This window comes from Austrofundulus limnaeus, unplaced genomic scaffold (assembly GCF_001266775.1).
Source record: "Austrofundulus limnaeus strain Quisiro unplaced genomic scaffold, Austrofundulus_limnaeus-1.0 Scaffold2, whole genome shotgun sequence".
Taxonomy (NCBI): domain Eukaryota; kingdom Metazoa; phylum Chordata; class Actinopteri; order Cyprinodontiformes; family Rivulidae; genus Austrofundulus; species Austrofundulus limnaeus.
In genome coordinates this window covers 4,241,464-4,263,648 of record NW_013952404.1, presented here as the reverse complement: position 1 = coordinate 4,263,648, position 22,185 = coordinate 4,241,464, and the positions used below count along the sequence as shown (strand labels likewise).

The following is a 22,185-nucleotide window of genomic DNA, read 5'->3' as shown; positions in this document are numbered from 1 at the left end:
ATATATATATATATTGTGGAAGCTAATGCTAAACCACTAAACATAAATGAAAATTAGTTGAAGCTAAAGCTGGGCAGGTAAAAATGAGCAGAAGCTAACACTAGCAGCTAATTGCTAACTGCGCTATTGCGCCATACATCGTTGTTTTCTTCGAGCTGAAGACTGGTGGGACTGACACAAACCTGGTGTTTGTTAGTAAGCTGTTTGCTGAACTAAAGTTCGCAAAATCCAATTTAGTCTAAGCTAACTGGTTCAAAGTTAGTTAAAAAGCTAATCCGCTAAACGAAACATTAGTTGTTTAGCAAAACCACTCCCATCACTGCAAAAATGAAGTAGATTTAGGTAAACATTTGTGACTTTTCATGACGTTGTGTTGGAATAGTTTTCTTTTAGGTGAAGATTCTCAGAAATCAAAATATTTTGTGAAAAGATTCTCATAATAAAGCTTTGTTTAAAATATGAAAAGTTGAACAATTACGCAAAGTACGAATGCTTTACAGTTTTTTATTAATTCTTTGCCTCCTAGTTTTCATAAAAAGATGACAGTTTTCAGTTTATTTGAATCTTTTTTGTTTTTCTTGTCCTTTTTAATCCTTGAACACTTTTCACCACTGTCTGTGTTACGGGTTGTAATTTGTTTACATTATTTGTTGATGTGATGAGTTTCCTGAAACCATCTGTTTGTATTTTGTTTTGAGAGAATTTACCAAAACCATGAAAAAAAACAGATTTTTCTGTCTTCCTGCTGTTTGAGTTTACATTCAAAGTAAGACCATAATTCTCCCCCATGAACCGGTATTTATCCCCTTCTGTTTTTTTTTAATACTGTTTTTCATCTTTACAGGCTGAAAGCTTACACTTCATGTAAACATCAGTTTAGCATTCATAAATAATCACTAGCAGCTTTTGCGTAATCCAGCAGTGGCAGATGGTGTCATTAATATGGACACAATTACAAAGTGATTGCAGAACCAGTGATGACAYGGGCCCTTGTTGATGAGCGGTCCCGCCCGTTAGTTTAGGTTTCATGGTAACTAGATCGGGATTTTCCTGAGCCTGACTAAACTTTGTACTTGCTCGGCAGCTATTTGTTTACAAATGTAGGCAGAAGGGTTGACTTCAGCAGCCAGTCCTGTTAAACTAGAGTTCAGGGTTTTGTTTTTTTAAACTCATTACAGAGTACTGGTACCACTTGTCCATTCTCTTTTCTTTTTTTTCTTTTTTTTTTTTTGTAAACTGCTTTTGTCTGACTCACCAGCAGGACCACAACCATGGGAATGTTTTCCATTTGCTCAGATGTCAAACATTCCAAGTCATGCCTGCTCAGCACACCCGGTAGTGAAGAAACACCTTTCTCACACTTGTCTTTGACTTTCATATGACTTAAAACAATAAAAAAATAAAWAAATAAATAAATAAAGCTTAAGCAGTGAGAACAACAAGAAGTAAAAAGTGTCTTGTTTTTTGTCTTGGTATAGCATGTTAAACCGTGTTTCTGAAAACAGTAACTGGATTTTTTTATTTTATGTGACCATGTAATCTAAAGCTGCAGGCCTCTTAAAATGTGGTTTTAATTTTCTATTTTCAAACTGATCACTTACTCCACCTTGTGGCAACACAATAAAGCTTAACCTTCCTAAATAAACTCTTAAAGAAGAACAAAAATTAACTTCATTCTCATGTTAATGAGGGAAAACTGTGGCTCAAAGCACCCCTGATGCTCTCAATCCCCTCCTCACATTCAGTATCGGTATCATTTGCATCCTGACGGACCAATCGGGGCTGCTGAAGGGAAACAACAGTGAGATTCTGGGCGTCTGATTGCTGATGGGGTGGGGTGGTACCGCAGGGAGGGATGTCAGGATTTAGGCTCCTGAGGATTAATGTCTGTTTGTCTATTGGCTGTAGATCCACTTTCTGCTCTGCTCTGCTTGGACAGAAGCAGACAATAACAACTTCATGAAAAACAATCCTATCTGGATTRTTTCGGGATGTTTATTCAACCGATGAACTTCAGTTTTCTTATTTAGAGCAGAATATTCCTTTTTTTTTTCTTTTCTCTTTAACACAATCTAAGCATATTTTAGTGGATTTTTTTTTTTTTTTTTTTTTTTTTTTTACAATAAACAACCAAAGCGATGGTGATCCTCCTCACTAATAATTTAAATTTTCACTGCTTTCTGGCAGTTTCAAAGAAGAAAGGTAAGCAGAGGCAGCACTAATTGTAATATTTTGTTTATTTATTCTAAGTGTCGATGCTCAGAAAGTTGAAAATCTTTATTAATCTAAAGCAATGACGAGCCATTTTAAGTCTGCTATAAATTTAAACTGTACCAACATTTTAGATAGTGGTTTAATATGAATTTTCTTAATCAGAGCAGAATCTATAACGCTGTTTGTTAAAGAACGAAAGTAAAAATTAGCTGCAGTCTCAAAGTACCTGACTGTGGAGTCTAAATCCAGCCTGTGCAGACAGAAGAGCAGCTAAATGCAGAGTGGCTGCCACTCTTACATAAAAGTATTGTTGCAGGTTTGTAAACTGCTAGTCTGTGACCTGGATGTGTGAGGACACGGAATAAATGACACCAATGCTTGAGTTTGGCTTAATTGCTACTTTTTATATAATTTCTTTGATATTTTAGTCACTTTAATCATACAAATGTGGACTCAAATGTTAAAAAGTGAATARTCTCCTTACTGTCTCTTTAAATAATACTTAGGATTGGAAATACGTTGGCATATGTTGCTGATGGTAGATTTTTGATACTATAATCCTCTATTTAGAGCCTTTGTAAAAGTCACAAGAGTTTAATCCCACATAAGAGGAATTCACGCTCTTTGTGTTGTTAGCCCTCAAACAAATTTACCGTTTCTGCGCTTCAACTCCCCMTGACAGGCACCCGAGTTGTCCATATGCTCCCATTGCTTTAAAGTTCCTTTAATGCAGATTCAAGCTGATCTTCATCTCCTTTTCTCTGCTTCAAGCTGTTCCCAAGCTAGACGATGACGATAAGACCCCAGCGGCCCCGCAGATCCAGGAGAACGTGTTCACCGAGGGCAGCAGGTCCAAATATGTGGAGGACCTCCACACCGAGGCTCAAGAAGGGCTGAAAATGATGCAAGAAGGTATAAAACGAAAAGATACGCAGTTTGTACGTCTGTGCAATGAATTACTATTAAGTGTCAACATGTTGCAGTAAAGGATTTTGCCACTGTTTTGTTTAAAGTTACACTTTTTTTTCAGAAAGCAATATTGGAATGAAGTTTCAAGATGATGAGAGCATAGTTGTAAGTTCTGTACTTGTGTCAAATTAAAGGTTTTGACATGATTTATATTTTCCTGTTATGAATATTTATTTGTCCTCTTTTGTTTTCCAGTCAATGGTGACAAATGAAACCGATGGGGAAAGTACAGGATTTGTGACAGACAGCACCATCCCTGACGCGTCTTCTGTTGTCTCCATGCACTCATCAGTGTCCACAAGATCGTCCCGCTCCGGACTCACCAGGCAAGGTAACGTATCATTTCTTAGATATAAAGTTAGCTTTGTATTCTTGTTTATTAAAGTAGAAACGGTAAATCTTAATGTTATATTTCCCGTTCTTCAGGATCAACATTCAGACCACTGAACTCTGGAAAAAAGTCAGAAAAGAAAGCAAGAAGAAAACACAAGAAGAGCGTTCCAGGGATTCCTCGCCATGTTCAGAAAGAGCTGGGTATGCTGCTAATCTTTTTTTAAAGTTGTAAAATCAACAAGGAATCAAGCATTTTTATTTGATTATTATAATAAAACCGTGGTATTTTCTGTTCCTTCAGGTTTGGACAGAGTGGGCTGGACATTGACTCATACGATGAATGAGGATCAGTTTTATAACGGAGAGACTGACACCAGCACCGACGGACCACAATATGAAGCAGGTTCCCCATCATCATCAAATGCCAGCTCTCAGGCCCCTAATATCATCCACCCGCTCAGTAAAGACCGGGTTGAGCAGCTCAATGCCGCCCACGCAGGTCACAGAGATGACCTGGCCCTGCTCCACCGCCTGCACCCTCTCCTGACCGATGAGCAGAGGCCCCGGTCCTTGGCTGTTCCCTGGATGACCACTTCTACCAGCCTCCAGCAGCAGCCACCCAGTCCTGTCATGACCATGTCACCCCAGGCCGCCTACCTGTCTAAAATCATTCCCAACGCTGTGCTGCCGCCCTCCATCGACGTGGTGGAAATCAGTCGCGGTCGGAGCCGCAGCAGCGTGCGCACCGTCAGCAAGAGCAGCCTGCTGTTGTCCAGCCCGGCTCCCTCCCGGGCTTCTTCTAGAGCCTCGTCGTCCAGAACCGCTTCCTCCAAGTTCACTTCTGCTTCCCGCTACAACGGTCCCAGTCGGTCCAACACCTCCTGTTGGACCAATTCTGACTCGGACACTCTGGTATCCGACTCTTCAACCATCTCCAGTGGTACCACACCAAGACAAAAGTCTCAGAATACGACGACTTCCACTGAAGAGAACAGGGGTAATCCTAATTTCTCTGATGGCACATCCAAGGTCGTCCTGAAGGAAGACCAGATTAAGAAAGATGGGCAGTTTGCGCGCAGTCTCTCCGTCATGAAACCCAAAAGACCTCCACCTCCTCCGAACCGCTCCTACTCCCTTCACAGTAAGATGAAAAGACGTTCACGAGAGCTGTTGGAGGTCAGAGTGATTCCTGGAGAGGAGAGCGCTCCTGAAAAGAACAAATCATCTCCAGTTCCCCACAGGAACATCGACAGCCCTGACTACCATGCAGACACCAGCTCTCTGGATGAATCGACGGGCTCTGCCACGTTCGCCGTCATGAAATCTGAGCTACAGCAACCAAAAACCAGCTACAACGAAGTCTCACATAAAAAGCAGCCGCCTCTTGAGGAGAGCAAACCAGTCAAAGTAGTTTCTCCGTCCAGTGGTTACTCCAGCCAAGACGGAATGTCCCCACAATTCACCAAATTGCCTCACCTGTCCTCTCCAAAGCAGAAGAACAACAACTTCTTGACAAAGCTACACAAGTTATTTGTGGGTCCGGCTTCTTCAGCTCACCCAAAGATTGCTGAAAATCTTAAACCCACAGGAGAACCAAAATCTGACACAGTCAGCGTCAGCCCTTCTGTACAAACCCTGAGAGAACTCTTCAACATCCCTCCCCCGCCCAAAGTCCACGCTCCCCCGCCTCCTCCGCCTGAGGTGTGGGCTCACAGTAAACGCTCCTTTGAGCTACTCCTGGGGCCGCCGGCTCCGGACAACGTCTACGCCATTATCAAGAAGAATCCAAAGGACAGGCGACAACAGAGGCCGTCCCCTTCTGTGTCGACAGAAAGCTCTGTGAAAGGCTTAGTGCTGGAAAGGAAAGTCAAGAATCCCTCGCCCGAGGCTGTGAACGGGTTGCAAGGGTCCATCATTTCCTACGTAGAGGTTCTCAAGGAACACAACGAAAGACTCGCTCAGAACGGAGATTTGAAAGAAGTCTGTAAGGATGAAAAGGTGCGAACGTGTGACATATTAAATGGGATATCGGTGAAGGCTGTGGAAAAGCAGGAAATAAAAGAAAGTTGTCTGGTAAAGACCATCACAGACACATTAACCACCATTTCATTAGTACGCATTTCTCCATCACCGTCGCCTCAACTAGACCAGCGCACCGCCACAGAGACCACCGACGGCACTACAGTCTCAAAGGTACAAGTCGTGTCATCAGAGTCATCCTGGCCTCTGCCGCCTCCACCGATGAACATCACTAGACCCGAAGAGACCGACTTCCCTCTTCCACCTCCCCCGTTGTTTGGTGAGGTGGGACTAGTTTTACCGAAACAGTCCGGTCCTGGCGAGGTCTCTTCTTCTACATCTGTGTCTGTGGCGGTCGCCGTCGATAAAGCACAGCAGCTCAGTTCAACCATGAGTGTCCCTCCTCCTCCACCGTATACAGCTCCCCCTCCACCAACAGCTGCGGCTCAGAAGGTTCTCCTTCCACCACCTCCTGTGGGATCCACCACTTGTGTCGTTCAAGAGGTCATCCAGCGGGTTTCTTCACCAGCGAGAGATCCCTCCCCTCCCGTGAATGTACAAGTATTTGCTTCCCCTCCCAAAACTATTAAAAGTCTGTCCCCCGAAGAAGCTTCTCGACCTGCTGGAGAGGCAGCGCCTGAAAGCAAGCTCTCTCCACCACAAAGTATTCCACCCCCTCCACCTCTGCCATCACACCTCCAACTGTCAAAGCAACGCGTGGATCCTCCACATGAGAACGTCCCACCAGAACCAAAACCTGAACAATCGAACAGTATTTCTACAACCCCACAGAGTATTCCACCTCCTCTAGAGCTTCTGAAACATTCAGTCATAAGTCAGACAGCCGGTGATCCGGCTGCTGATGAAGCACCACCTTCTCCTCCATTCGAGTTCAAAAACCCGCCTTCGTTAAAAGAGGCAGAAGCACCTCCGGTTAGCATTCCTGTGCCTCCGCCTTTACCGGTGCAGGTTACCGTCAGCACAAACCATCAGTCCAGTCTGAGCGCAGAAAGCCAAGAGAAGAATCCTGCACCTGAAGGGCACAGGGAGCCAGCTTCTGTCATCACCCCGTCCCTCCTGCAGCAGGTCAAGCTTCGGTCCATCAACAGCAGCCCCGAACCCCGTGAAGGTCAAGAGCAGGCCTCTGTGACAGCTGCACACAAGAACCTTACCTCAACCATAACCCAGTCCCTCCTGCAGGTGATCATGCTTCGATCAGTCAACAATAGTCCTGAACCACCTGAGGCTGCTGAAGAGGAAACCACGTCCGCCGGCGCCCCGTCTCTCTCGCAGAAAGATCAACTTCAGTCTGTCGGTAAAAGCCCTGAAGCTCCAGAGCGACCAGAACCTGAGGCCACGGTGACCCAACAACCACCCATCACACAAACACCAGCCTCTTCCTCCCACGAGACTCCGCAGAAGCCCGTCAGAAAATCACTGATTCTCCTCAACCCAGATCCGCCCCAGTCTGTCGTGGTTCCACCAGCATCGCCATCACCCATAGCCCCCTCTRCGAAAAAGTCTCCCACCGCCACGACTTCTTCCATGAACCTACAAGAGGCCATCCGTCTCCGGACAGCAGCCAGAGCAAAAGAAGGTCCCACTTCTCGCCTGAGCCTGCACTCCCCGGTGTCGCCCCCGACCACCAGCCCGAGCTTCGTCTTCTCCAAGAGCAACAAAATGRTCGGAGTTGTGACGAAGCCAAAGCCGGAGAACAAGGAAACGGCACCGAAGAACTCGGAGGATTCGCCTGGGGCAAAAGTGACRAGTCAAGCAGAGTCGAAGGCGGGGCTAAAGATGCCTCCACCTGTCGCGAAGAAACCAAAAAATAAGAGTAAAGACGGTGAGGCTGGTGAAGCTGTGGAGCAAACTGCAGGGCAGGAAGCACAGCACGAGGGTATAAATGGTAAGACGAAAAAGAAAGAAAAAAAACTTTTATTAAGTTCATATCACATCAGTTAGTCCAGTAGTTTATGTACTGTATGTCAAATTTTATTTCTGGTAACATGTATGGTGTGCTAAGTGTAAAATAAATTGTTTAAAAATATCACTAACACATTTTCTTTATTTAGCTCACTTTGAGTATAAAATCCTAGTTAAAACATTTTATTTAGTTCACTGTACTTACATTTAGCTAATTTTTACTAAATTTAACATTTTAATGCTATATATAAATATTAAATCCTAAATGTAAATGTGTAAATCTAAATTAAAAAAATAAATCTTTTGCAGCTAAATGTTAAAGTTTACATTTAAAGAATTCCGGAATGGAACGCAGCCTTTGTCGTTCCCGCCATCATCCTTGCTCAAAAGCAAACGCTAACGCTGCTAATGCTACAGAAGATGGGATTTAGAATTTAAATATAAAATRTGTTCATTGAAAATAATATGGATGGTACTCGTCTTCCTGCAGCGTAAAGTGCAGCTCGGTACKACAAGCTTGATGTCTTGTGGGGAAGTATTAGCTTTAGCGCTTTTGTAGCAGGATGATGGTGTCATGATCAAAGCTGCACACTAACAGAAAAGGCTGTGTTCCATTCTGAAATACCTAAATGTAAACTTTAACATGTAGCCACAACATTTTCATTTAGGATTTATTGTTATTTAACATTTCAATTTAATATTTAGTAAAAATTAGCATAATTTAAAAACAGCAAGCTAAATAATAAAGTTTTTTCAAACCAGGGTTTTACACTCAAAGTGAGCTAAATAAAGAAAATGTGTTGGTGACATTTTATTTTACGCTTGGCACCCCATAAACATGTTGCTCCAAAAACTAAAATTATAATCAACTGGTTCATTGATCAGACATTTTGCGCACGGCTGTTTTAATTGTCCATATTTATATATTCACAGAGGTTTCAGAGGAAATGAACGGGACAGCAGGCACTGTTCGAGAGGAGACATCAGCAGCATGATCCTAACGTCTGAAGGAGACCGCCGAAGGAATATAATTTCTTTTAAAGCAAGAAGCTGGATTTGGATTGATGAAATTCTGATTTCAGAACATTCTTTGCTCTGGAGTGGTCCTTGATTTTTAAGGTGTGGGTCCTAATTAACTCCATTACTCACTTTGCATTTTAGAAATTAAATACTGTTTTGTTTCTTCCCGACCTTAAAGTTGTGAGATGGTGATGTTCTGCCCTCTAGTGTCAAACACTAACCCTGTCCTGCTGAATCAATGCTTTAGACTTTTGTTACACGGGGAGTTATGGTGATTCTTCTGTACATAAAACCATATTTTGTATATTTAATACCTTATAGGTATAAATCTGTTCTAGAGTTCTGTAAATTAAAAATTTCCACACCAATTATATTTGTTTAAAGAAAAAATAAGTTATTTTGTTCCTGTTTCAGGAGTGTTTCCACACAAAACATGTCCTTTTTGTAACAGATAAAATCCAATATTGTATGAATTAAGGTTTTGTGTATAAATTCAACTACATCACAATTTCCCACAAAAAAAAAAAAATACAATTAGCTAAAATGAAGCACGTTTTCTGCTGCTTTTATTTACCCATAGTCGAGGTATACTCACTTTGTTGTATGATTAATATTAAATGTTTGAGACTGTAATAGAGAAAATAATCATTTAAAGGAAAATAAAGATTTATGGACAGATTAAGTTTTGTTTGTTGTTGAAAGGTCCATCCAAGAGCTGGGAATGTAAAACCTTGCTGCGATGAAAACACAAAATTAAAATGAAACCATAACTAGGCAAACTTTCCACAATAAAAGCACCATGAGCAGAAACATGACTGTCAAAATGAAGCAAAGTTCAGATAAATCCATAGAGCTATAAGAAATGAACAAATGAAACCTTCCCAAATTTTTTTTTATTTTGGCATAAAGGTGTTTCCATTCATTGTTTGAACCTGAGACAACTTGTAATACAAATAAATCCTAATACATCAACTAAAATATTCTCTTCATATATAGAATTACAAAGGCAAACTCAGGAAAAGTTTAAACTTCAGTAAACAGAACTTTTCTGCATTTAATACATTTATTGTTGAGAAATAAGAAACTTAATTTCACTACAACCATGTAAAATACCACGTTTTCTCTTCATCCATCAGACTGCTGACATTTTTTGTTTCCATCGTTGAAAACATCCTGTCCTCGTCATCTTTAAACCCTTGAGTCTCTTTTCTCCCTCCCTCTGAGGCAGGTGGTCCTGACGGTTCTAGTTCTGCCTGTAGGCCATCTTCAGATGGTCCAATATGCTCCAGCTGAAGTGAATCATCTCTCCTCTGGTCCTCAGTGGCCTCATCCTCACTTCCCTCAGATTCATCCTCTGTTTCTGGTTCTGAAAAACCCTGTTCCTCATTTCCTGATCCAGTTTTCCAAACTTTTAAATTCTCTTCAGATTCTTTTAGGGTCTTCTCTTCGTCTGAATCAGATCCTCTCATTTCTCCAAAGACGTCTCTACCTTCTGTAAACTGTTCCTCCTTTTTATTGGGGTTTTCTACATCTGAACTTGCTAGCTTATGATTGTTCACGTCTGTGTGAGAACTGAAGTTCTCATCTTCTCCACTGCTGACAGCAGAGGGACTGACTGGTCGGAGGTCGTGCTCTGCTGCGTACGGCTGATCCGAGACCAGCAACGGCCCGCTGCTGGCAAAACCTTTAAAGATATAAACGTCAAAACTTATTTTAGAGGTTGGTTTGAGTTGAGTTTGATTCTTCTTTCAAAAGTGTGTTCCTCTAACTTTATAAATAAAAAATAAAAAAGGTCAAAAATCAGACAGACCTTCTATCAGGGCCCTCTGGGGTCTGGAGCTCGTACAAGTTGAGTCGCAGCACTCGCATATGGAGTTGCGGCCGGTAAGAGCCATCCACCTAATAATCAGAAGTGTCCCTTAAAGACATTTAATAACTAGAGAATTATAATTTTCTGTGAAAATGCACCATAAATGCTTAATGTTTAAAGATTTTTGCAGAAGAAAATAAATAGAAGTGCAAAACTTTTGCGTTGTTGTAAGATAGCTTAAAAGTAGCAGAAAGCACAAACAAGCAGAATTAAACGGAATGAAGTAGCTAAAATTATCACATGGTGAATTTGGCTGAAAATAGCTAAAAAGTAGCTTAAACTGCAGGAAACAGCTGAAAGAAACAAAAAGTTTCAATTAGCAGAATGAAACATAGCAGCACAATTTTTAATTCACAGAATAGCTGAAAAAACAGGAAAAAGCTAAATAGAAGCTGAAGGAAGCTAAAATTAGCACAAAGTTATAAACAAAATATAGAACCAGAGCAAAACGGAAAGATTTATAAACACTGAAAGGTTTTAACCTCTTAAGCCCCAAGCGGTTTTCTTAAAAGTTTTTCTCAAAATACCATGCTGAAATGTAATTGAGTTTATCTCAGCATTTACAAACTCTACTTAAATAACTTTGGTATCAAAATAAAGCTAACACTTGGTAGAGTTCATAAAGTATTAAAACAGCTGCTGTTTTAGAGATACTGGGGATGGAACATAATGGGTTTTTTTCCACTCTCACCTGAATAATTATTGCATTAGACAGTACATAACCCATTTCAAACCATAATGAGTCAGGCTAAAAACTCTTGGAAACCATAAATCCACTTGTGGACATTACCTGTGCAAAGATACATGCTGCTAAAATTAACTAGAGCAAAGTTACAACGGTTTTAGTAAAGAAATAATTTTGCATTTTTATCATCCTGCACAGAGAGACCATGATGGTACCATTAATACATGTTAAGAAATATTAAGTTTTTTACGTCCAAAAGTTATTTATTTTCTCTTACCTGCCTTAAACAACATATTTAATGTTTGTTCTTTTTGAAAATTTATCCAAACATTTATTTATCACCATATATAATATTATATATATTATTTAAAACAATGAGAAATTATATTTGACTTCACTTGGATCACATTCACTCAAAATCAAGGCACTTTACAACATATTTAAGTATCTACTTTGACTTGCTTTAAAAAAATGTCAATTTTTTTTCCTTTAGATTTTGGTTGAATGTATTTACAGATTTGCAATGATGCCATTTTGTACAGTTTGTTTACTTTCTGAGGCTGCTTGACGTTTGAACTGTGTTTGGTGAATGTAAAAATTGTTTCCATGAGCTTTTAGCAAAGACTCTTAGGTTTCTATTGATACCAAACATATCCAGGTTCGACTGACAGATCTTAAGTTAAAAGAAATAGAAAAACGGAAAAAGCTGTTTTGGGGCTCGAGAGGTTAAAAGGATTTTCAATGAGTAGAAGGTGGGAAAAAAAAAAAAAAGTTGCTGAAATACTAAAAGTCAGAGCAGGAGTGTCCTGAAGAGCTGAATGTTTTGATGTACGAATTCTTGAAATGGCACAAAAATTGTGCAACCAGTTATGTGCCAGTGGAACAGGAAACGTTGGATTAATAATAAAGAGAAACCGGATCCACGCTCACCTGCGATCTTGGTAGGTGCAGGATTTATGCACCGGGCCTGGACCCTCTGGTGTGACTGAAACCTTGCAGTGGATGCTAACCTAATACAGAACACGTGTTTTGAGGCTCGCTTTGTTTTATAAAACCACAAACTCGTTAAGTTAAACCCTCACCTCGGCCTCGGGGTCAGCCGTGAACTGGAAGGCCCTTACGGAGAATTTTAAGGCGTCGTCTGTCCGAGAGACGAACTGTGACACTCCGGGGTCGTGCTTGCTGTCCACCATACAGCTGTGGAAACAAACAAAGGACAATGTGGACACGAGAGCACAACCAAGACATCAAACCTTTTCATTTTCTGCGATGCGTTTACCCAAAGTTGTCTATTATGCTGTATTTGAGGGAGGACTTGCTGGATGATGTTGCGTAGCAGCTGTTGATGTAGAGCTTTAATCCAGGAGGCAGGTGAAGAGCAGAGACTTGGATGTTCACGGTTTGCCCAAGCTGGTACACCTGAGGCTCGGTGTGCGCCTTCCATGAATCTGTGAATCCAAAAATATGTATCAATTCATAATCTATCTAAAAAAAAGTTGCATTTTATTTTTATTTTTTTACCATCCATTAATTTAATTAGGAAGTCCATGGCACGGCTCTTGAGCTTTTTACGCAAAATAACAGTTTGCCACGTGGGCTGCACCGCCAGCTGGTGCACAGAGTGATCCCTGCAGGCACACAAACATGGACGTTACAAGGTTTTGACGCAAATTTAATGGATTTACTCAACAAAAAATAAGTTCAACCTCAGATAATGACACTCTATGTTGACACTGATCTGATGCGCTCTGCTCGGGAACCGTTTCGGAGAAGGTTGGTAGTGCAGCACGTGCTTATAGACCAGGTAACCTGGAAGAAGCTGTGCGTAAAGCAGGACATTAGGACGCGCGCTGTCAAGATTTTTWAAAAAAAGGACTCACGTGCCATGGTCTTACCTCGCGCACTCCATCGCACTCCGTTAGGGGATAGGTGAAGAGCAGGTCCCCCTGCGGACGGACAACTCCGTTGCTTCTGCAGCTGCGGCCCAGGGTCAGCTCCTGCGCGTCCGCGCCCAGACCGTAGAAACCCGGTCTGACCCGCACCACGAAGTCCGTCGTGGAGCAGGTGACCGAGACGTCCGGGAGGGAAGCGAAGTCCGCCTGGATCCTCGCCTCCTCCCCGGTCTTCCCTGGACCCAGAGACGGAGTCGCCGGAGAGGTGGACCTGGTGATCTGAGGGGAACCGCCGGAGAACCTTTTCCGGGACTTCCGGACCTCTTTGGCGGACGRTTTGAGACGTTTGTGTTTCTGGTTAAACCCCTTCCTCCGTTTTCTGGGCGTTTCGGCCGCAGAGACGAGTGAGCCAATGAAAATAATAAATATGAACAAAAATAATAAATACCACTTTGTTTTCATCGCAGGAGAAAGACTGACGAGCTCGTGTACTTTTCAGTCCGCGCGTAAAAAACGCGTCACGGCACAGCTGCAGGTAATTAACGGATCACACCTGGATTACCGGATAACCTGAAGATTAGACTGATTTGACAATTCAATAAATAAATAAAAAAATAAATAAATAAAACATTAAAATGAACACCCAATTTACCAAAGTGACTTAATGATAATGTTTATCTAAATGCTGATTCTTCATTCACATTATTGTGTTTAGTTTAGTTTAGCATTTTTCTGCTATTAGTTTATTCTTTTGCTAATTTTAGTTAGCATTTCCTTATTTGTTTTCATTAGCCTCTTAGTTTTCAGTTTTTAACTAGCTCGTTGAAACATTTAGCCAACTTTTTTGCTTTTAGCAAAGCTTATTTTGTCAGCTTTTTGCCTCTTTTGAGTTTGCTGCATATATCCAAATTCGTTTAGCTAGCCTTTTTAGCCATTTTGGCTTCTAGCTAGCATCTTGCCAACCCTAGTTTAGCTAGCTACATTTTTGCTCTTTTTTTTAGCTAGCCTTCTTGTTTAATGAGTATTTAACAAGTAGCATCTTAGCTTTTTGTGTTTTTTATGAGACGTTCCCACACCAAGCATATTTTTAGCTTAAAAATATCACTAAATGTTTTATAGCTGCTTAGCTTTTTGCTACTTCCAGTTAGTTAGCCCTTTTCCATTTAGCGTCTAGCTTTTTAAAGCCATTCACCACTTCTAGCTACAATGGTAATCCTGGCTTTTAGCTCGCTTTTCCCTACATTTAATATGTTCCTAGGATTTTGCCATTATTTATTTTTTGTTAGCATAGCATCTCTTAGCCTTTTGTTTTTCTTATCACATTGATGACAACACACAACATATTTGTTTAGCTTTTTGCTACATTTAGCAAGCCTTTCAGCATTGTTTTGCGTCTAGCTAGCTTCTTACCATTTTTAGTTTTAGCAAACCATTGCTAGCTTCAACTTGCTACAATTTTGCTCTTTTTAGCTAGCCTTTTGCTACATTTAGCTTCTACTTTAGGTTTTTATTTTGAMCTAACCTTGCTTTTAACCTTTAGCTTTCAATTACCGTTTTGCTTCTTTTAGTTTGCGACCAGTATACTGATATTTGTCTCTTAGTTAGCATGTAGCATCTTTTAGCTTTCATGCTTCTTATCACACAAGCAGTTTGATGTTCATGCTGTTCTATAGTTTAATTTTAACTGGATGTTTTTGATGCATTTTAAACATACATACTTTTAAATTTCCAAATGAAAGTTAATCAGTAATTAAGTCTGCAAACATTTCCCTTTTACCCTGGACTTCCTGTTTAGACATTTTTAATCAAACATGGTATTATGATCCCTGAATAACAGAAAAATAAATACCTTTAACCGTAATTCATTTAAAAAACCTATTATTTCAACAAAGTTTATTTCTTGACATAAATGACAATTTTTACAAATCATTTTTATTTTATCTGCGCACAGATTTACATATTTAACATCAACCTTTTGAAAAAGTATTTACAGTTTATACAAACAGCAGCATTGAGAACCACAGAGATGCAGTGGAGAGTTTAAACAGTTCAACTTCAAACCCCTTCAAAAGGAAAACTACAAGACAAAAAACACAGATCGTAAAATCTTTTCAGAATATGAGTGGGAACTACTGGCTGGTACTGTTATTAAACATTGTTCAATAAATTATGTAAGTTTTTGAATTGTAATCCCTTGGACTGCATGTTTAAATAAATAGTTAAATAGTTTCCCCTCTTTGGAAGTGACAATGGGCTGCATGAACTGACTGCATAAAAGCACATTTAGTTTTTTTTTTTTTTTTTACTTCACAGAAATCAACAAACATTAAAGCTGAAAAAGTGGAGAAAGGAAATAATTCTCAAAAACAACAAAAAGTATTTGGAGTTCAAGTTCAACAGAAAAAAAATCTTTTGGCAATAATAAATACATTTTTGTAAGGCAGTGATTTAAATAGTTCAGTACTTATTCTACAAAAACAACCTTCAGAAAATTCAAGTACTCAAGTTTACGCCTTCATTAAATGTTCAGTAAAAATGAAGGTAGACATTGTTGACAAAGCTCCATAGTCAGTACGAGTGTTTTATGTGTCCTGTAAGTAAAAGCTGATATCCTCAGAGTGAATCTCTCATTGGAAACACCAAAGGTAACATCACGCTCCTTGGGTGCTCGAGTGGCGTAAACCAGAAAATAAATACTTTAATAGACACGACGAGACAAAATTCGAGTTTGTAACCAAGCTTTGGATCTAAGGAGGATATTTCTACCAAAAACCAAAAGCTGAAACCTTCCGTAACATCTCCGTAAACAAGAAAATCTTTGGCAAAAAAAAAAAGGTGAGGTGGAGATATGGACAATTTTTGCCACGTTTCACTGAAACAATGATAGATTTGTTTTACAAAGTGAAAAAATGGTTTTGCAGTCAAGTCTTTACAAAATTCTAAACAATATTCATCTATTTAAGGCCCTGTCACAATATAACATTTTAGACCACTTATGCCAATTTATGAAAAGTTTGTCCAACACCAAAGATGTCTAAGCTGATGATGGAATTTAAAATAAATCTATTGGAAGCCTCTTTTGGACCTAGGCGTATTATAATGCTTACAACTGGATCAAATATATACCCGTCAGAAGCCGACTTGTCTAAAACGTTACGGTGCGACAGGGCCTTTAGGACACAAMTGGTGGTAAAGGCAACAAAAAAATACTTGATGCACAGACTTGCCACTAGAGGGCGCCATAACCCTCTAGTGGCTCTCTATAGGCATGTTYATGCTGATGAGGAAGCTGTGTTGGCCCGTTGCTGGTCAAGAAAAAAAACGTGCAAAGTGTCTGTTATACGCTGCTCCCAAGATCTGATGTTTCAGACTCAGAATCTCTGTTCAAGTAAACAAAAACAAAAAGTCAGACAAATGATACTTTTTCATGCGCCAAATGAGTGATTTTCCTCCTGGCTTACAGTAACTCCTGGAGCAGTTTGCGGTTGTCCTTCCTCCTCTCCTCATCGATGGGGTAGGTCCTTAGAATCAGGAGCCCCACAATGATCAGGACTATGGGAACAGGGGAGACCAGCACCTTCAGGGTCAAACTGACCGCCTCAGGTTGGGAGCATTCACCAGTCACGTACCCAGCAAATCTGCAAAAAAACATGCAGAATAAATTGAGCTGATGTGATAGCTGACCACATGATCCGTGGTAATAGGAGGTAATCTCAGGATTAGAGATTATAAAAGGTACGAGAGGAAAATAAACCCCACAAGAAATACTGATTAGACCTACTTTAAGCTGAGAGTGGAAATCCCCAGGGACAGTCCAGAGGCGAACTTGATGAAGAACACGTAGAACGAGTAGAAGAGAGCTTCGTGTCCGCAGACGTTCGGATTGTTAACCTTGAAGTCGTCCACGGCGTCGGGGAGCATCGACCTGAAACAACCAATCAGAAGAAAGCTCGAAAAGACAGAAAACCAGATTTTAGCCTAAAAACCTGMGTAAAACTTGTGCTCACCAAGGCAGGAGGAAGGCTGCTGCCACGCTCACGCCCGCCGCCACCGCCACCAGGTAGGAAAGGACCAGGTTGCTCTCGACGGAGACGATAATGATCATGAAGGGCACTGCCCACTGCAGGAGCAGAAACAAACCTCACATAACTCCTGCAGCTTTGACTGAGCATCGCATTCTGATGTTTYACAGACAACGTTGATGCAACAAAATGAGAAACTCGTACTGACCAAGGTGCCCCAGTAAGTCGCCATCTTCTTTCCAAACTGGGTCAGAAACCACTGCCACCACGGGATGGTCAGAGTCCCAGACAGCTGGTGGAGTTCAAACAAAACAATGAATTAATGAACTAAAGTCACACAATAAGGAGGACATTAAACAGATTGTTTCAAAGCAAAGCTAAGAAAAAAACATTTGTGTAAACTCTTAATTCTGAATATTTGTTGCTCCAAACAGGCTGAGTTATGTAACTTCACGAGAAAATACCTTTTCTGATAMGAGCAAAACTCAATCCGAGTATTCAAACTTTTGAGTTTTAGAAAATTTAATACCTTGTAAAGGTCAGTAAGGAACAGTCCTGGTTTGACTGATTTAAGAAAATGTCTCTTTTGGATCAAATTTAAGCTGAAGTTCTGCTGTTGAAAGAAGTTTTGAACCGAGTCGTGTGATCAGCAACCATAATTTACAAGCATCTCATTTTCCAGCTGGGCAAAATAAGTTACCTAAATAAGAAAAATAACTTTAYTTAGAATTACTTAAACTAAACAGCATGAAACGATTCACCTAAAATAAATCCACTTGTTTTAATTTGCACACTGTGGAAAGCTTAAAGTGCCTGTGACATGCATATTCTTCAAATACAAAAAGTCAAAGAAAACATCTTTAAGAAAGTTGAAATAATTCACACGATTTAACCCAGGGGTGGGCAATTATTTTTTGCCGAGGGCCACTTGAGAAACTTGAGCTATGTTGGAGGGCCGAAACCAACAATAACTTGTACTTAATTGTTCGTAATATTCTTTTCCTCCCCACCCATTGTAAAGAGCAGTAAATTATATATATTTTGATTAGGTGCTATTGGTAATTCGAACAAGGATATGTTGTAAATATATGAAATTTTGATGTACTAATATATAAACATTAACAACAAAAACAATCCTAACCTTATTTCATTTTATTTTTAACATGTCAATCTTCACAAACAAATATGAAAACTGTTTTGCAACATGCTATCAACTTTATACAAAAGCAATAAGTGCCAGTTCATTTTACTTTTTCAGTGAGAAAAATCAAGTCTGTCTTGGGCTTTAACAAGTGCRTCAAAATCTGGTTGAATGTCTGAGGTGGCGATGCGAAGAACAGCAGAGAGATGATCGTCAGTGACAGAGGATCTGTATCTGGATTTGTTGAACTTCATCACTGAGAATGTCTGTTCACATATGTAGGTAGATCCAAAVAGGACTAGGATCTTCTTAGCATGCCTCTTCATGTTTGAAAAGTKTTCCTCTTTGAGGGAAGAGTAAAACTCAAGCAGTGAGCCTGACCTAAAGCGCTCTGCCAGAAGTGTGTCAGACTGCAGGTCAATGAGTTCCATCTGCACATCACTTGGTGCATTATCCACACTGCAGGTGAAGGGAGAAGAAATCATCTGCATTTCACTCTCAACTGTTTTAAAGTCTTGAAATCGCCTTGAAAACTCTTCATGCAGTGCCTCCAGCATGGATGAGTACCTGTGGAGGTGATCAGCTGGTGGTGCAGCTTCCTTCAGTGTTGGCAAGTGGGTGAGAATCTTGTCCTTAATCTGGCTTGAGAGAAGCTGCAACTTTCTCATGAAAGCCTTCACAGCACTGTACATTTCATGAACAAACCCCCCCTTGCATTGCAGTTTGACATTTAGTTCATTCATTAGTGCCGTCACATCTACAGCAAAAGCGAGGTYTGCCATCCATTTTGCATCTGAAAGCTGTGAGATGTGATTTCCTTTCATCACACAGAACTCGTGAATCTCCTTTCTCAGGTCCCAAACATTTTTCAGCACTTTGCCCAGGCTGAGCCACCTGACAGCTGTGTGGTAGCTTACATCACAATGTTCAGTCGTATTTTCCTCCAAAAGTGCAACAAACTGTCTGTGATTCAATGCTCGTGCCCTGATGAAGTTAACCATCTTAGTTACAACATCAACAACATGGTTTAATTTTAACACTGACTTACACAACACTTCCTGATGTATAATACAATGCAAAAAYGTCAATTTCTGTTCAGGGTTGATTTCTGTCACCCTATCCTGCATTCTCTTCAAAAGTCCAACATTTTTCCCTGTCAGATTTGGACAACCATCTGTTGTTACACCTGCCAGTTTGTCCCATTTCAGTCCCAACATATCAAAACATGCATTTACCTCCATGAACAAATCACTCCCGGTTGTTGTTCCTTTCATTGATCTCATGGCGGCCAGCTCCTCCGTGATTTTAAAGTCTGTAGTTATCCCACGTAAGAAGATAAGTAGCTGGGCCGTGTCACGAACATCACAGCTTTCATCCAAAGCAAGAGAAAAATAGTCAAAGTTGATCAGTCTGTCCTTTAGCTGAAGCTCCAGATTTCCCGCGATGTCCTCCACCCTCCTCGTTACAGTGCGCCGGGAGAGCGGCACGCTCTCAAATGCGTCTTTTTTCTCCGGACACATTAGTGTTGCAGAGTCTAACAAACACTCCTTAATATACTCTCCATCACAAAACGGTTTGCTTTTTTTAGCAATTTTGTGGGATATGACATAACTTGTCTTGACAGCTGCTTCTCTGGCTGTATAAATCTTAGTAAAAAGTCCTTGTTGTTTTTCCAGCTTCGCTAGCAAAGCATCCGACTCCCTTTTGCGCTCTTCATCCGATAAGTTCTTGTACTTTTCCTCGTGGTTGCTAACGTAGTGGCGATTTAAATTGTAATCCTTAAAAACGGCAACATGTTTACCACAAACTAAGCACACAGCTTTACCTTTGACTTCTGTAAAAAAATAGTTGGCAGTCCATGTCTTGTTGAAAACACGACATTCGATATCAACTTTTCTTTTTCTGGAGGGACCCGACATTTTGATGGCTAGGTGGTCACTGCTCAGCATCAGACAGTTGTAGCAGGTTACGTACATTGATCATTGGTTACGTACATACGTTCAAACGTAAATTTAAAAAAAAAACTGCAAGTTTTTCAAAATAAGAGCATCTCAGTTGCGTTGCATGCAGCGAAAATCATTTTTCATTTATATTTTAATTTACAACTGACTTCACACAGACGGGCCGGACATGAACATGAAACGGGCCGGATGTGGCCCGCGAACATACGAATGCCCAGGTCTGATTTAACCCATTTTGTCCCATAACTGGCATATTTTCTTTTGAACTTCACTCAGCTAAGGTGAAACAGGAAGTGACATCAGAGGGGAACTCTTTAACAAAGAAAACTCTGGTCTTTGTTTATTGAAACAATATTATTTGAACTCTGACTCATCGTCTCTCGGATAGACTCAAAATAATGTTAAAAAACATCAGATTCTTCTCTACAGTCTGGGTTGTTGGCTTTTGTAGCAATGCTCTGCTCACGTGCACATTCCCCTTTGACATCACTTCCTGTTTCTTCACACGCAAATATCTCAACAACTGTTCATCTCAGCGACATGACATTTATTTTGCAATATTTTATCAATGTCCTCTTTCTAAAAATGCATTCATATGTATTACTAAATTTGACATCAGAGGCACTTTAAACAAATCAGAGGAAGTCATAAAAAAGCCCCAAATCATCTTAAAAATACTGAATATTGTTTTGTAGAGGAAAGAATAAGTAACACGTTTCTCCTCACAGTAAAAGGAAAAGCATCAGAGCAGAAGCAGGACAACAGAAGCTGCACAGTGACTTTCTGTTAAAGCTCAGTCAACGTGTGGGAGGTTCCCAGCAGCGTAAACATCAGCTGCTCTGCCCCTGAACCAACCTTTCAGCCTCGGAGGCACAGGTGTCCTCGAATGGAGGAAGAGGCTCAGAAAACAAACCGACGTCCTCTAAGTCCTGATAAGAGCTGCAACAAGATGCGGGGAAAACAGGAACGCTCACCATGATGACCAGCAGAATGTTCTGGTAGTCCTCCCTGTGGCCCAGAGCGTAGGTGATGAAGAGAGCGAAGTTCCCCTCCAGTAACTGCAAAGGTTCAAAGCCACAACTCAGACACGGCTGTCCAAGGGTTGAAATGAGGACAGGCCAATATTCAGAGTCGTTACCATGAAGCCCAGAGATGTGAAGAGAAAACCCACGACCAGTTTGATGTACGGTCTGTGACTCACGACGATCCACAGGCCCTGAGTGAAGGTGAGCGGCTCCGAGGTTTCCCGCTCGCTCTCTGGAATCAAAGATGAAATGAAAAAATCAAACAAAATGCTTTGCTGTAGGAGAGGTTATGTCATCGCGACATTTAACCCCTGTCGATACGTGACCTCCATATTTCTTTAGTCCTTTATGAGTGGAGGCAAATGTGTTTTAAACGTTTTAAATTACAGACACCAATAAAAAAACAACTCTTACTGAAGCCGTCAAACCAAAACCTTTTATTTTTGCCTTTAAAAAAATTATTTATTGTTTTTATTTATTTCATTATAGTTACAGAAATACAAGTGTTTACTCTAAATTTTCAGATTTTAACTAGAGAAATTGTATTTCCTCCAAAATTGCAGAGTGAATGCTTAATGCTGAAAGATTTTACCTGAAAGCTAAAAGGTTTAATAGCAAAACTGTTGATGCGAGTTAAACTGGAACAGCTGATTTTTGCTGAAAGTAGGACAATAGTGAAAAAGAGGGCAAAAAAGGGTGAAAAAATTAAGAGCAAAAAAGTAGCTAAAATTAGCAAAAAGAAGATGAAACAAGTTAAAAATGAGAGACAATAAAATGAGTGACTTTTTCAAATTGGCAATAAAAGAAAAGAAACACTTTCAGTTTGTTTTGAAATGGCTAAAAATAAAAGCTGGAACTAGCACAAGATAGCTAAAAAAAAAAAGGTACCGGGAATAGCTTAAATTGGCAAAAAGAAACAAAGTGCACATTTATTGAATTAAAGAGTAAGAATCTGGAATCATCATAAAAAAAGGTGAATTAAAAGTAGCTAAAACAGGAAACRGCAAGAATTAGCAGCTAAAAAAAGCATTAAATGTTTAAATTAGCAGGAAAATAGCAGAATAAAATATGCGCAGAAAAAACACTAAAGACAAAATTATCTATAAAAATA

The 22,185-nt window shown here is 40.3% G+C and overlaps 3 protein-coding genes across 4 annotated transcripts in view; 1 reads left to right on the top strand and 2 right to left on the bottom strand.

Moving 5' to 3' along the window:
• The window catches only part of si:dkey-157l19.2 (uncharacterized protein KIAA1522 homolog), a 30,866-nt gene extending 22,017 nt beyond the window's left edge, over positions 1-8,849 (top strand). For both annotated transcript variants that reach the window (XM_014011448.1, XM_014011456.1), the window contains 6 exons: positions 2,986-3,126; positions 3,245-3,288; positions 3,379-3,514; positions 3,610-3,717; positions 3,818-7,441; positions 8,392-8,849. In XM_014011448.1, coding sequence (XP_013866902.1) covers positions 2,986-3,126; positions 3,245-3,288; positions 3,379-3,514; positions 3,610-3,717; positions 3,818-7,441; positions 8,392-8,453 — 4,115 coding nt within the window. In that variant the 3' untranslated portion in view covers positions 8,454-8,849. The remainder of the gene's footprint in view (positions 1-2,985; positions 3,127-3,244; positions 3,289-3,378; positions 3,515-3,609; positions 3,718-3,817; positions 7,442-8,391) is intronic.
• Positions 8,850-9,352: 503 nt separating this feature from the next.
• On the bottom strand, positions 9,353-13,461 carry si:ch211-67f13.7 (uncharacterized). Its single transcript, XM_014011467.1, has 8 exons — positions 12,929-13,461; positions 12,740-12,852; positions 12,555-12,661; positions 12,313-12,481; positions 12,116-12,230; positions 11,964-12,043; positions 10,289-10,377; positions 9,353-10,162 (listed from the first exon to the last, which is right to left on the bottom strand). Exons 1-8 carry the CDS (start codon positions 13,385-13,387, stop codon positions 9,573-9,575), a joined length of 1,722 nt encoding a protein of 573 aa, XP_013866921.1. The 5' UTR covers positions 13,388-13,461; the 3' UTR covers positions 9,353-9,572.
• A 1,345-nt stretch (positions 13,462-14,806) lies between these two features.
• Positions 14,807-22,185, bottom strand: part of LOC106519646 (sodium-dependent lysophosphatidylcholine symporter 1-B) — a 13,944-nt gene continuing 6,565 nt past the window's right edge. Inside the window, exons 8-14 of the mRNA XM_014011406.1 lie at positions 21,188-21,306; positions 21,024-21,107; positions 17,156-17,239; positions 16,933-17,045; positions 16,707-16,850; positions 16,387-16,563; positions 14,807-16,305 (exon numbers count right to left, since the gene is read on the bottom strand). Of these exons, the coding sequence (XP_013866860.1) occupies positions 16,263-16,305; positions 16,387-16,563; positions 16,707-16,850; positions 16,933-17,045; positions 17,156-17,239; positions 21,024-21,107; positions 21,188-21,306 (764 nt within the window). The 3' untranslated portion in view covers positions 14,807-16,262. The remainder of the gene's footprint in view (positions 16,306-16,386; positions 16,564-16,706; positions 16,851-16,932; positions 17,046-17,155; positions 17,240-21,023; positions 21,108-21,187; positions 21,307-22,185) is intronic.